The 15,253-nt window shown below is 38.9% G+C and overlaps 1 protein-coding gene across 1 annotated transcript; it reads left to right on the top strand.

The window, feature by feature from the left end:
* The first annotated feature begins 5,635 nt into the window (after positions 1-5,635).
* LOC148067516 (calmodulin-1) lies at positions 5,636-14,719 on the top strand. The gene is made up of 6 exons (XM_087806289.1): positions 5,636-5,761; positions 9,710-9,740; positions 10,056-10,199; positions 12,793-12,899; positions 13,027-13,162; positions 13,638-14,719. Exons 1-6 carry the CDS (start codon positions 5,759-5,761, stop codon positions 13,664-13,666), a joined length of 450 nt encoding a protein of 149 aa, XP_087662415.1. The 5' UTR covers positions 5,636-5,758; the 3' UTR covers positions 13,667-14,719.
* The last annotated feature ends 534 nt before the right edge of the window (positions 14,720-15,253 follow it).

Here is a 15,253-nt window from a genome sequence, read left to right as displayed (position 1 = left end):
TCTTCTATGAAGAAGGGGGGGGGGGCGAGATGTCAATGTTGATTTAATTCGCCTTGATGTGGATCCATGTGGATCCTGGATGCTCAGCATTAAGTGGGCCCATGCAGCAGGCGTCCAATCAATTTCCAAGAGCCACCTCTGCTCTACAAAACAATCAGTCACGCATTTCAACAGCTGCACAATCAGCAGAAGGAAGACGAATATTCAAATCAAACATGCGCTGCTTGACCACCGGGAAGAAGAGCCACGAGGGCTTTAATGAGGCGTCCGCCCTGTCAGCTCAAGGCAACTGGGCTGTGAGTTGATTTTTATTTTTTTTTCTTCTTCAGAACAGGCCCTGTGAGCTCTCAGACACTGATGGCTGCTGAAACAGCAGGCAGTGCTGACCGCAGTGTTGGCATTCTCTGAAATGTCACATCTGTGTTGCCGTTGATCCGTGATGTGTGCACAGTGTCCTCTACACGTTCTTACGCCGCTTCTTTGAGTTTAAGTAACACTTTCTAGAACCGTGCTACTTGAGGGTAAAAGCTTCTAAGCTCAGACGGCAACGTCTGCTTCCGAGTTACTGTTGCCGGACCTTCCTGTCACATGGTTTGTCTGTGAACCAGTGGGTTAAATCAACGGGGTTACACAAGGCTCCTTTCTTAGCCCTCCATTATTTCCTGTGTCTCATGAATGTCCTCTTGAAGTTTCTATTTCAACTCCAGCTGCCAGCTAGCTCCACCCTGCTTGCACTCTCTTCTTCACCCTCCTTAATCTCTGGTGTTTTCGTGAAACAGCTGACGAGGTTTCACGATACAAAGAGCTTTTTAAGAGCTCAGCAGTTGGGGCCCTCGGTTTAGAATACTCGTCTGCTGCCTGGGTCATGGATATTGTTTTATTAAAGTCTTTTTTTTTATCATTGTTCATTATTTTTATTTCTATGTCAATATTTTAATTTAAGATAAGGTAAAACTTTATTGAAATTGTTTTTTCCAATAGCCAATACATACAGCATTTTTTTAATAAAAAAACAATCAATTAAAATAAAATAATAACAAGATAAATTTGTAAGTGTTCCATCTCTTTTTATTCCATATTTTTTTATTTCATCTTAATAATATATATAATATAATTATAATCTGACCACAACAAATTCCTGTGTTGTGTTTACAACACTGGCAATTAAAGTTTTCTGATTCTGAAATGACTTGAGGTTTCATTGACCTAGTGGTTTTAAATATTATACAGTGGAGAGTGCCATCTAGTGGCCATTGAAAATTCGGACATGGTGTCATAAAGCCTTTTCAGAATCCCTTCTATTGTCATTATTGGTTGAAGGTTCCACAAATCAGCAATTTGTTTAGTTACATACTGTATGTAAGTAAGTTATATTTGTAGAGGGCTTTTCCAGACCAGGGTCAATAAAATACAGTATATACTTTAAAGGTCAAGATAACCCCGAGAACAACACAGGAGTCTCAGAAAATTAAGGAAAAGCCTGCACGGATAAAAATGTCTAAAGATGTTTCTTGAAAACACGAAAATAATAACATCTTAAACATGAATAAATTCAAATAAAGTTTTAAACCCACCACTACCAGATAATGTTGACATTTAAAGGAAATAATTACACAAAAAGAAGGAAATCAACATGAAAAGTCAAATGAAATCCATATAAAGTTAAAGTTAATATAAAGCATCATGAACGATCACATGAACATACTTTACCTGAGTTAGGTTTAAAAGTGACTGCCCTGAGACTGTCACCTTTTAAGGAAGTCTGCGCCTAAATTATATTTTAAAGAGTTATCAAAACACAGGGGGATCAGTCAGGGTTTTTTTTTCTTCTTTTTTTCCAATAAAAAAGTATTGTTGGGCAGAGGTGTGAAATCTCAGGCCTTATTTAGAATGAAACATCACGTCTTCATAAATGGGAGATGCATCATGGGACTGCTGGTAGGACATGACCATATAAGGGAATATTCTCTCTAATACGTGTGGGGAACACTGAGCTCTGGAAACAAATCGAAGGCGCTCCAAAAAAATAAAAAAATAAAATATTACGACAATAAAATGAAACAGAATTAATTTTTTATTTGAAACTAAAATTAATTACTTATAATACATTACTATTAAAAGTATTTATTTAAATACTTTTATGACTTTGTTTGATTCTCGTAATTTGTTGTTAAACAATTTCTTTTTTTTTTCAGTGAATTGTTGATATTTTATTGTGTGAATGCTTCATTTCCTGTTTTTCTCTTTATTATTCCTCTTACTTCTGCCGTAAACTTTGTGCCACTTCTACTTCCACAAATTTAATCCGATTTGAACCATTCAAACTTTTATCAATTCAGCTCGTACCCGTCTTTCAGGCTATGTTATACCTCTCTTTTATCTCTTCCCCTCTTTCTTTTATTCCACTTTTTCTACCCTTTTTTTCCCCATTCATTTCAATGGGGAAACTCTTCAACTCATGTTTTGACTCCTTCCACTTCAATCTGTGATGCTTTCCACTACTAATTCCACTAGTACTGCCTTATGCTTATGCTTATAGTTATACTTATATTTATACTAATAGTTTTACTTATACTTATACCTCTCTTATACTCCTCCACTTTTTGGCTCTTCCACTCTTTTCACTCCTTCACTCTTCCACTCCTTCACTCTTCCACTTTTTCACTCTTTCACTACTCAATAGTTAAACTTATAGTTATACTTATAATTATAGTAAAACTTATAGTTATAGTTATAGTTAAACTTATAGTTATACTTATAATTATAGTTAAACTTATAGTTATACTTATACTTATAGTTATACTTATAATTATAGTTAAACTTATACTTATAGTTCTACTTATACTTATACCTATAGTTATACCAATAATTATACTCTCCTTCACTCCTCCACTCCTTCACTCTTTCACTCCTCCAATACTCTACTCATTAAATACTCTACTCCTTCACTCCTCTACTTCTTCAATCCTCTACTCCTTCACTCTTAGTAGAACTACACGTACGAGTACTACAAATACTAGTACTACTAAGAATACTAGTACTACTAAAAGTACTACAAATACTAGTACTACTACGAGTACCACACATACAATTACTACTACGATTAATACTAGTACTACTATGAGTACTAGTACTACGAGTACTAGTACTACTACGAGTACTAGTACTACTACGAGTACTAGTACTACTACGAGTACTACACGTACTAGTACTACTATGAGTAGTACAAATAGTAGTATTTCTACGAATACTAGTAGTACTTCTACGAATACTAGTACTACTTTACTTCTTTGAGTACTAGTACTACGAGTACTAGTACTACGAGTACTCATACTACTACGAGTACCTGTAGTACTAGTACTGAGAGTAATTCATAATAATAATAATAATTTAATTTAAAGTGTGTTATCACAACAAAGTTATCTGAAGACACTTTACAGTTGAAGTAATACTACAGTGGAGAAAGTAAAAACAGATCAATAATAAAGTACAGTGTGGCTGGAGCAGGAAAAAGTTCCTTTTAGAAGAACCTGGAGCAGAAGTAAACAGTTGATGAATCCAAACAAGAGCGTCCAGGTTTACTTGTTGAACAAAGACCAAGATGACACGATTGATCAGGTGAAAGCAATCGTGGATAAATGAACACATGACTTCCTCAACCAGACCCTGCGATGGATCACAGATTCACTGATGCACTGAGACAACAATGTTTTTAGAACCTATGAAGAACTCAAAGACAAAATCAAAAATACAGGAACCATTGCTCAATACTGTTAAGTTGAATCTCAGTGTGTGAAAGAACTGCATTTCCCAGAGTGCACCAGCAGCAGCTGCTTCAGTCATTGTCACTAATGAGCAGCACCTGTGAACTGTGAGGTAATGGAGGGTCTCAGTCAGTCAGTCAGAGAGAGAAGACGCTCCAAGTTCACAACAATGGCTTCAGTCCAAAGACGCCAACAAGAGTTGGACTTGACAAGCTATAGGAAAAAATAAAACTCTGTTCATTTCGTGGTATGAACCTCGCTCTTGGTGACTGAGGTCTTGGGTTCAAAACCCAGAGGTGATATGAAACTTTAGTTTCTCTCATTGTGTAGATATAGTTTGTGTTTAGTCTGTGGAAAACTTCTCTTTTATCTCTTCCATTCTTTCTTTTATTCCTCTTCTTCTACCCCATTCATTTCAATGGGGAAACTTTTCAACTCATGTCCAACTCCTTCCAGTTTGACCTACCACTTATACTTTTACGACGAATTCTACTACTTCTTCCAATATTAATTCTACTACTAATACTACTTATACTTTAACTACTAATTCTACTACTACTTTTACTTTACTTCTCCCTTTTACTACTAATTCTACTTCTACTTTAACTATAAATTCCTCTTACACTTCCACGACTACTTCTACTACTAATACTACTACTACTTCTACTACTAATAATAATACTACTACTTCTACTACTAATAATAATACTACTACTTCTACTACTAATACTACTACTGCACAGCTACAGCTACGGCCAGCATTCACACTGCATTTTCTTCTGGAAATGCAATCTTTCTAGTTTCAATTCCATTTCTGTCCCTTCTTTGAACACTGGGTGGCGCTGTGGCCAGTTTTACCAGTCGCTGAGCAAACGCGGAACTCCTAAGTCCACACAACTTGTCTGCGTTTGCCTTGTCATCCTAATATTGATCGTTTCACATGAACAACTCAGACACTAAAAATAAACATTTAAATACAAAAGCATGACATCAAACGCTCAGAAATAAAAAGTATTTATCACAAAAACTCTTTAAAAAACGAGGCGATCGAATACGTTTTTTTATTTTTTTATTTAAACAATTCATTTTTTTTACGTAGCAACTACAAAAATACCTTTAGAATACCTTACATATGTATAAGATTGTTTATATAAGCCACATTTACGTTTAATATATTTTCATCAAGCGCCACTGCCTGGTGCAATGCAGGTCCAATGTATCCAATCAACGTCGCCGACACATGGAGTATAATATTGCGGGTCTGAAGCAGCCAATCCGGAGCGACTTAACACCGGTGACTGCAAATTCTCCTGTGCCAACCAGGCCGCTTGTCTTCACAGGCGGTATCCATCCGCGTTGGGGAAAATAGACCCACTGGAATACTGGGTACTGAGTCATAATAAAAAATCAAAAGGAGTATTTTGACATTTACTTCAACTTAATTAATGTTTAATTTAGTATAATGTGAATTTAAAAATATAGATGGGTTGAAGCTGTATTTGTTTTACATTTAAACGTGGATTAGTTGTTATTAAATGTATTTTTAATGCAGTATCTCTGCAGTTCTCTGCAGAACTGTAATACAATCCAATGCAAAGTGATCTTGTTGGTTTATTTAAAGTGCTAAATGACAAGTTTTACACAGCATTACGCAGTTTATTTAGTTTAGACATGCAATGATCACTTCATAGTTGGATGATCCAATTAAAAAAAACGTGTTAATAAAGTGCATTAAAACTGTGTTTAAAGGTGCAGATCTGGGGGGTGACATGTGCTCGGCTGATCTGGAGTCTGCAGCCGCTGCACTGACTTTGAAATAAGGAAGTGAGTGATCCGCGCCAGCAGCGCGGCGGAGGGATACACACAAGAAAATCCCGGCTCCTGGCCACGGCCGATATACCCGCTTTTTCTAACCTACAAGTGGAACTCCATCTAACGGACGAGCACGCTCCGAGTCTCCCGCCGCACACCGACAAGCACACAACCCGTCCATCATGGTACGTATATTTTACTCTTATTTACATATATGTCGATGTTTTCACCGGGTTTATTTAAAAAAAAAAAAAAACGATGTGTCATTTCGAGGTCTTTCGCGCGGGCTTTATGCGTAAAAATACGGAAACGCCCGTAAATGTATTTTAATTCAATCGCCAATTCTATTCTTAATAAATAATTCCGCTTTTATTCAACAGGTTTATGATATTTAATCGCCGATTTATGTTTTATTTTCCGCTCATAACTGCGCATTTCGTGGAGCATTATTGTCTATACTAGGTCAGGGAGCCGGATGCCGGCTGCGGATCGAGCAAAATATCTGGACTGGGATTTTTTTTCTCCAGATTATTTAAACAATATTTCTAGTTCTTTGCAACATCATGATGCGTTTTTTTTCTTCCTGCTGTCCGTGCAGAGGCGTGTATAGAAACATACGTGGGGAACCATGTGCTCTCTTATCCCCGCCATTCGTAAAGGAATAGGATAGAAATATGGACTTTTTGGGGGGGAATTCTGGGTAATTTCGAAATATATATATATATATATATATATATATATATATATAAAAACGTCAACCTATTTGGTTACTCCCTTGCTAATCTGTAGTTTTATACAAGTCAAATCCTTTTTATTTAATATTCAATAAAATGCATTTAACTATTTGTTGGTATGATGCAAAACCTGGAGGTGAGAATCCGACCTGGACCACTTTTCTAGACTGGTTTGAAATGATCGTACTTGAATGTCACTTGAAATGAGTGTGAACAATGTTGGTCAATACGAGCATGAGGTGGTGGTCTTGGAAGTGGAAGTATTGAACAAGTCCAGGGGGGGCCCTCTCGTGTTCCTGTGACGCTCTTGTTGGCCGATGTATGTTTTGTAACGTGTCGGACACTTGATCCTCTGCAGTGAATAATTTACACACTTGGCTGCAACACTCAAGCCCATCCCATATCCCCACTGTCGATGAAGATTCTACGGAGTTGGTAGTTGGCCACGCTTCGCCACCAACGCACACCATACGGTGGTTCTGGTTCTGGCTCGCCCTGCAGGTCGCCCTTCCTGTCCCTATATGAAGTGCCCCCTCCCCCCAGGGGCTTCTCCTGCTTTTGTCCAGTTTCAAAGAGATTAAGTGGTTGTTTGTGTCCGAATGTGTGTCACACTAACTCCCGATTGTTTGTAGCCCAGTGCCAGGGTGTGTAGCGATGGTGTGTCACACCCATCTGTCATAGTGACAGCTGGTCCAGTATGGAGATGCTCTTTCAGGGAATTGCTTGTGTGTAACAAAGTCACTGAATCACCTGTTTTTAAATGTTGACCACCTAACAAAAGTTCCAGTTCTACAAACTCTTTACTCCCCTTCTGTGGCTATAAATCCATGGATAGATTTATTAACCTAGTTTAAACCGAGACTAACTCCTCCTGGGTTGGTCTAGAATGGAGTAGAGATGTCTCATGACCCTCTCGATCTTCTGCCATGTCTAAAACTCGCCTGACTAGTCTCCCTGTGCATTCACTAGTTTGATCTCTAAATCACTATGTGTATAAGAAATAAACAAAGAAACTTTAATCTCGCTTTGAACCAAGACACAACTACTACAAACCCATAGAGCACTTCTGGCCAAATGAACTAAATGAATTTGCAACATTCAACAGGAACGACTAACAAAACATCTATGACCACCATTAGTGTCCAGAGGTTTTGGTTGTCATGTAGTGCAAAAAATTTTGATCATTTTTTGTTACAAGAAAGTTTCAGTACGAATTTTAAAATAACCAGCAGCTTATAGGACTGACAAATTAACAAAACATGCATGTTTAAAAAAAAAAAAGATTGTTAATGAAGAAGATACGTTTTTCAAAGTAAGTTGTTGCAGATGTATTACAGTCAATTAAGGTTTAATAACATTACTGTCACCTATTGGAAGATCTAACCAATTTTGAGCTTCACATGGTGCTTGCATGTTGGATTGTTCTTTAATGGAAATGATTTTTAGCAGCCAATCGATTGGTACATATCAACATGGGAATCAAAATCTTTACATCCCTAAATAACAGTGATCATTATAGATTTGTTACTAATTTACCTTCTGTTAAAACAATACTAGGCACAAGTACTTGTGTGTCTACTATAATTTACTTGTGGAAAAATAGCTTCATTGTCTGAGCATCCATTCTTTTTGTGGGAAGCCAGGAAAACATGAAGATGTTACATGTTGTTTTATTTTTGCTGGCCAATCAAACCACCTTCAGAACTACAATACTTTTTGAGAATATTACCTTACCAACGATGTGAGCGGTTGACCAACCAATGCCGTTGGGTCTTATGTTGAAATACCTTGATTAGATTTATTAGGATTCTCAAGGGGTTAGGATGGATTTCTGAGTAGATATAACTGCAAACACCAGTTAATTTTGTTCTGAGGGCAGATGGATCCTGTCAGTGTTCAAATTTTTACCATTAATTTCACAAACTCCCTTATGTGTTCAAAGCATTACAATTGTTGAGGCACGGCCCATTGGCCAGTTTTGCTTTTGTGTCCTCATGTCAGGGCTGAAAGTCTCTCAATGATTCATCCTTGGAGATGAAAGACCCATGCAGGGGGAAGCAAAGCTGTTATTGTATTAAAGGAAGTTTATTGAATCACATCAGCTTATCCTAAAAGTACATCTGAATGAGTCATTACTGCCCATCCTGTTGTTGCTAGCTTGCTAAACTGCCCCCAGATAGATGTGAAAAAGAATATTGGCCAGAAAAACCGGTATGTATGGCAAACTTTAAAAGATAAATAGTTTTGTGTGAGCTTACAAAGGCGCAAGTTCATTGGATGCGTGTTATGGTTACTCAGCCGTGTTGCTGGTTGGAAAAATGTAAATATTGGTTTCAGAAATGTGGTTCATAGCAAATGGTGATGTCAATCTTAGAAACCCGACGATGGAAAGTATTAGAACTACCGTTTGAAGAAAGTCTGTTTACTGGTTGCTTAGCACAATGTCAATATGGTATGTTAACAAGTTTAATTTGTAAGGTGGCAAATTGAAACATTCTGTGACTTGTCTTTACCTGCAGTGGTGCTGAGGAAGGTGTTTTATAGGCCTATATAAAAAGATCAGCATTCTCTTCATTCCATTTAAATTAGGTGTTTCCATCTCCCTTTTTTTTTCTCGAAGAAGCCAACACAGCTGGCTTCTTTCCCTTTTGTGGTAGAGTTCATAAATCAGTCCAATGTTATCCTACATTGATCCTGCTAGACTGCTTCGACGTGGTCTCCAGACTTGTTTTTATAAGGGAAGCTTGTTGCTAGGCAATAACCTCATGTGGGACAAACCAGCCACAACCTCTCGTCTGACTACTTGTTAAAATGGAAAAGCTGTTTCTTTGACATCTAATAAGTTTACGAGTGTAATAATGGAGCACGAAAAGTTGCTTTGTGGTTTCAATGTTAAACAAACTGCTGCATTTGAAAGTTGCATTGAAATTAACACAGATTAAACTTTTGCCATGGAGCAGTATTTGTAATTTTTTTAACTAGCATACTGTCAAACTGATCGTTTAGTTAAATAATGGTACAAACGTATTGACCATTAAAATGTCTTGCATATTTAACACTATTAAATACATGGCTTTGGTGAGTTGAATATGTAATTCACCAGATGTTTGCATTCCAATCGTACTTGGTTAGAGTCGTAGTATTAGCTTTACTAAATAACTCGGTGTGCAAGCTAGCATGACTTGGGATTGGTAGGGAGATTGTCTCCGGTATTTCTTGGCAACTTATGAATAGACGCTTTACAAGTTGGGTTCTGAGCCGAAAACACTCTGTCCACTGTGTAGAAGTCTGTGGGCACGGTTGCTGCAGAATGTGATGACTTTACTGTTTGAATTTGGAATAACTGCTTGTGTTGAGTGACTCGTTTGTTTGAAACCTTTTTTCTCTTCCCTTCCACAGGCTGACCAACTAACAGAGGAACAGATTGCAGGTAGGAACACAGGCCTGTTTCATTCATTCACACAAGCAGTCAAGCTTCAAACCAACTTTTTTTTTAAAAAAGAGATTCTTTACAAATACATGTTGGCTGTCTGAAGTCAAAGCGGTTGGATACTTGTCAAAATCCCTCTGTAGCGAATTTGCTCGTGATAAACCTCTGAGGCTAATCCTCGCCACAGTCAGTGCTTTTATACGCCTTAAGTTGCTAAGTTAAGTAGTCTACAAACAGAAGTGTCATTTACTCTTCCTCAAAGACCGTTTGAAAATCGTCCAACAAGGTGTTTTTCTGCTTCCCTCACGTCTACAGAGTTCAAGGAGGCTTTCTCCTTATTCGACAAGGATGGCGACGGCACCATCACCACCAAAGAACTTGGCACCGTCATGAGGTCGCTGGGACAGAACCCCACAGAGGCCGAGCTGCAGGACATGATCAATGAGGTCGACGCTGACGGTAAGTTAGACTTGTTATTACGTCCAGAACTTGTTTATTTGGTAGACGATTACACGCATCTTTATTCTTAGATTTCTTAGTGGAGAATGGTCTTGCAATCGCAGCAAACCCATGGAAAGTAAATGTCATTTGAAATACAGGCATTAGCATTTTGACGTGTCATAACCGTGCAAAGATAACTTTGAAAAAATGTGATTAAGCCAATAGTTATGCTAGTTAAAGTTGCAATACTGCACTTGTTTTTTTGCTTGATAGACTTCTGTGGGACTTGTTACAACGGAATCTAGTTTACCCTCAAAAGTAACAGTTGCCAGAGTGGAACATCCATCACGTTTCCAACGATCCACCTCTTTCTACCAACTGTCTGAGCCAACTGTCGGACCAGCTTTCCCATGAGGTGACGTGTCGCGGTGTGTCAGCAGTTTAGTGCTCAGCTCGCTCATAGCTGACGAGTGGAGTCATGCGCGGGGCAGGAGATACAAGCTCATCCCCTGGACATTTTTTTTCATTTTTTCTTTTGGCTCACTTGCTGTTAAAAACTAGCGTAATCTAAAAACGTACTATTAAATAATGTAGTTTATTAGATTTGCTGCATTGGAAATAACATGAGTACAAAAAGAATTGGGGGAAATGCCTTGAAATACAAATTATGGTTGGTTTGCTGCACAAACTAATTCCTATCTTCAAAGATATGATCAGTCATACATGCATGCATAAGGATTTAATTCTTCTCAAGCAAGCCTTCATTGCACATTTCGTGTGAAGAAAAAGAAGTCGCACAATAATTGGAAAGTCCATTGTGCAGCCAACGGGAATGTTGGGCGATCAGGTGGGATGTTTCCTCAGAGTCAGCTTATAGGATTTAGTTAATGGGCAACATTGACCAAGGGGAAATCGATTGGACATTTTTTTTTTTTTGCTTGTTCCTCATTGAAACATCTTCACTATCATTAGTGCTTGCACACACGCACACATGCACACACACACATCACTGACATCCCCTTGTTCTGCCTCTGCCTCCCCTGGCTGATGCAATCTAGGTCAGACGATGAAGCTAGTAATGGAAAATAAAAGTGGTTACATAAGGCCTTTCTGCACTTTGCACATCCAGTACTTGCATTAGCAGCCATAGGATGTCAGCCGGTCCTTTTCAGATTCATCTTTATCTGCTGACCAAGGGCCTTGTGAGGAGTGTCACAATGGAAAAATAAGTGTATGAATATGTTAAAGCTTTTGTTGGCAGAAGCCGTTCAGCTAATCCATTAAAAGAAAAAATTGACCACTCCTTTTCCTCCGTGTTCCACCTCCAGTGGCGGCATGTGCTGCCTCTTTTTGCCGTATTGCGCAATGCGTAACAGGGTCTTTAGATTGTTGCCCAAGAACTGCATCTCTATCATGTTACTCCTTTCCTATTTTTTTCCCTCGGTACTCGTCTTATTTTCTTTTTATTCTCTGAAGCTTTTCTTTGTCATCGGTTAATCTGCGTACAATCCCCCCTGCTCGAAGACTAATCCTCCCGGCTACATTGCCCTTTGTAACCTTCATTTCCATAACAAATGATTATTAAATGCATTTTGTGGTTTTCTAGTTATAGCCCAACATGCACACTTGCTCAATATGAAAGGATGAGATTTCAAACTAACCCCCCCTGTTGCTTCCCTCGGTGAGCCATGGAGAGCCCCACGGATTCTCTTCCTGTCAGAGGGGTCTTAACCCCCGGGTAATCCCGTCTTGACATGACAACATGGACATTGATCCTTATGCACGTGTACGTGGACTTAATAACGCAGCAGCTGACATTATCTCAGCTGCGAGTAAGACCACCCACTCCGTAGAATGCGTGCATTTGTGATAACACTGCTGCTCACGAGAAGCATTTCCTAACATCCACCAAAAGGTCGTTGACTACCCCATGATGTTCAGCATTGTGATTTAGAAGTGCGTCCATAAGGGTGGTCTGGTTGCCTCTGGCAGGGGTAGGACCACGCCAACCATAATCAAGAGTTTTACCAGGAAGTCACAAAGAGATCGTCTTTCTGTCGTACAAAATGATGTTGGTGTTGTTTAGCTGCGAGTAGGTGCCAGTAGAACACAATACAGTAGAGGCGGACCATTGTATTCAAACGCAAGCTTGAGGGTTATCTAGCACTTTAATGTTTTATATTTCTAGTATATAACATTTTTATGTTTATGTATGTAATGGTTGGAGTCGCATCAAGCTTGCATTTTAACTCGTCTCACAACCAACACCAGTGATGGGTCGAAGAGGTTTCATGATCCAGTGTAGTTATTTTCAAAGACCCCATCGCTACCCAACACCGTATATGGTTGTGTTGTCAATTGTATTGTTTTATTGGTTAAATGGTTAATAAAAAATAATTTAAAAATCACTTAAATTGATTTAGCCTTTTTCCATATCAATGAGGATTTAATTTCCAAAATGTGTTCCCCGGCGACTTGTGACCAGAACCCAGGTTGTGCTTTCATCGCCTAAAATGCTCTGTTATGTCACCCGTGCTCATCTGCTTTTAGGGAATTGGATGCTTCTTTCATAGTTGATTAAATCAAGGTCGCACTTCCCCCTCTATTCCAGGTAATGGAACCATCGACTTCCCAGAGTTCCTGACCATGATGGCGAGGAAAATGAAGGACACGGACAGCGAGGAGGAAATCCGCGAGGCATTCCGGGTATTTGACAAGGTAAAGCGGGGGGTCATTCGTCACTGGCTGTTTTTAAAGTTGGCCTGTAGAAAATAAACTCCGGGGGGGAATTTAAGACGTGGGGGTCGGAATTTTTCTTTTAATCCCCTCCTCCCGTGTAACCCAGGACGGCAACGGCTACATCAGCGCCGCCGAGCTGCGTCACGTCATGACGAACCTGGGCGAGAAACTAACAGACGAGGAGGTGGACGAGATGATCAGAGAAGCAGATATCGACGGAGACGGACAAGTCAACTATGAAGGTGAATATGCAGCTCCGGCTGAGACGCAAAAGTGTGACGGCTTCTGAAAAACCGATGCTCCGTGGTCACCGCAGACGGAGCGGCTCGAGTGTTTTTCCGAGCTGCTGCGGCTTTTAACCGAAAACATTTTTCAATCAAATTATTTTTAAATCTGCGTATTTCTCTGAGGAGTGTCGCGCAGTTATTAGAAAGAGCAGAGAGGGGAGAAATCCATCCTTCTGCATTATCATCAGCGCGCCGGCAGCCTTTTCACTTTCCTCCTCCTCCTCCCCTCCCCCCCGCTGTCAGTCCCCGAGCACATTACATGAGACACTGCGCTCATTTTCTAGAAGGCTGTCGGTATATTATTAACAGTCCATAAGTCTGGCTTTGAAAAGTGTCCTACTTTTGAACAATTTCCACCGTCTCGCGGACAATTGAACGTTTTGAGTTGACCCCTGACCTCCTGTTGTCTTCTGCTTTTTTTTCTCCACAGAGTTTGTACAGATGATGACTGCAAAGTGAAGCTTGCTCACCCCCCCATCCTGTCCCCTCTTAGAAGAAAGAAAGAAAAGAAAAAAAAACAAACACAAAAAAAAAAAAAATCCAAATGTTTTACTTACCTCTTGGAAAAGACAAAATGTTCATTTATTCATACTGTTTCTGTATAGAAAATATTGAATGTTGAAATAAAATATCCTTCTGTCCACACAGGAAAACTATAAAAAAAAATCCACAAAAATATCTGCATGATAACGATGGTTAGTGACCCCGTCCCCCTCGCCCCAGAGAGCAGTTTAGCATCAGTACTTGACAACGTAATAATGACAACGAACCCTGTAACTACTACCTTCAGACTACAGCGGAAGCATTTGGCAAACTTCCTCCAGTTCCATTTGCTCGTGGTAAATGTCTGGGACGGCCATCTCTTCTTTCTCTCTCTCTCTCTGTTTTCTGTTCTTCATGCATGCAGCTTGAGACTGGAGCACTAACCCCCATCCCCCCTCCGGGCAACCAGAGCGTGCTGATTCCACTATAAGCTGTCCTCTTGTTGGTTTGGTACAGTTTTTTTTTTTGTATTTGGAGAAGGAACCCTGTGCTGTTAGGATGGGAGACGAGACTAGAGTCTGACTCGGGTGGAATAGGACATAATTGTATGCTAGATAAAGAGAAAAACTATGTACAAAAATGACATTTTCAGATGTTTGGCATGTTTTTCTGTTTTGTTCGGACGGCCATCTTAGTTGTGCTTCCTGTCCTTTTTTTTTTAAGAGGGGCTTAAAAGAGTCTTAAGGTGAGCTTTCTTTATGATTTTTCTTTTTCTTTCTTTTTTTGCTAAGATGGAGTCTGTCCTCTTTTCTTACAAGAGGGAACCACTGGCCTTCACTTTTATGTTTTTTTCTTCTTTTTCTTGACTCGAAGTCGGGCAGTGAGGGAAGTACTCGTACTAGTGTCGTTGCTCTCGCTCCTCTGCTCGCTGGAGTTCAGTTTACATTCATTCCAAGTTGTACATGCTAGTCTTTTTTCTTTTTTTTTCTTTTTTTTTTTTTTTTTTCAAATAAAAGACCATGAACTTTATTTTCTCTCTTGTTGTTTTTTTAAATGTTGTCCGTCTATTGATCCTACACTTTCTCTAAATCAAAGACTATAACAAATCTAACATTAGTACCAACATAAAGCAGAACTCTGACTTTGCAGTTTCTATATCTATATATTGCACAGGAAATGTAGCCCAAGCTTATTTTCATTTTAATATCCTACATGTGTTTTACTCTAAAAATTATACTTGAATCTTTTTTTTTATCAATCCAGTTTGTGATGTTAACTTGAATTGTATCAGCTGGGAAAAAGACAAAGGGTACAGAGGACAAATAAATTCTAAACCTGTCGGGCCAATGAAAGTTGTGTGTTGGAATTATTGATTCTCATGACCCACATCTGACTATTAAAAAAAAAAAAAGGAAAAAAAAACAATGACTCCCAAAGATGGAGGAAAAAAATAGTGTATCATATTAATAAATGTTGCAGCTTGTAACTACTCTCGAAGCTGTTAATTATAGAGTTTATACTTGATTTAAAATCTGGGTAAAAACAATGCATCATGGGGCTTCT

This window comes from Callionymus lyra, chromosome 13, assembly GCF_982586985.1.
Source record: "Callionymus lyra chromosome 13, fCalLyr1.hap1.1, whole genome shotgun sequence".
Lineage (NCBI taxonomy): Eukaryota > Metazoa > Chordata > Actinopteri > Syngnathiformes > Callionymidae > Callionymus > Callionymus lyra.
The sequence above is the reverse complement of the archived record's forward strand: the minus strand, read 5'-3'. Positions and strand labels throughout refer to the sequence as shown.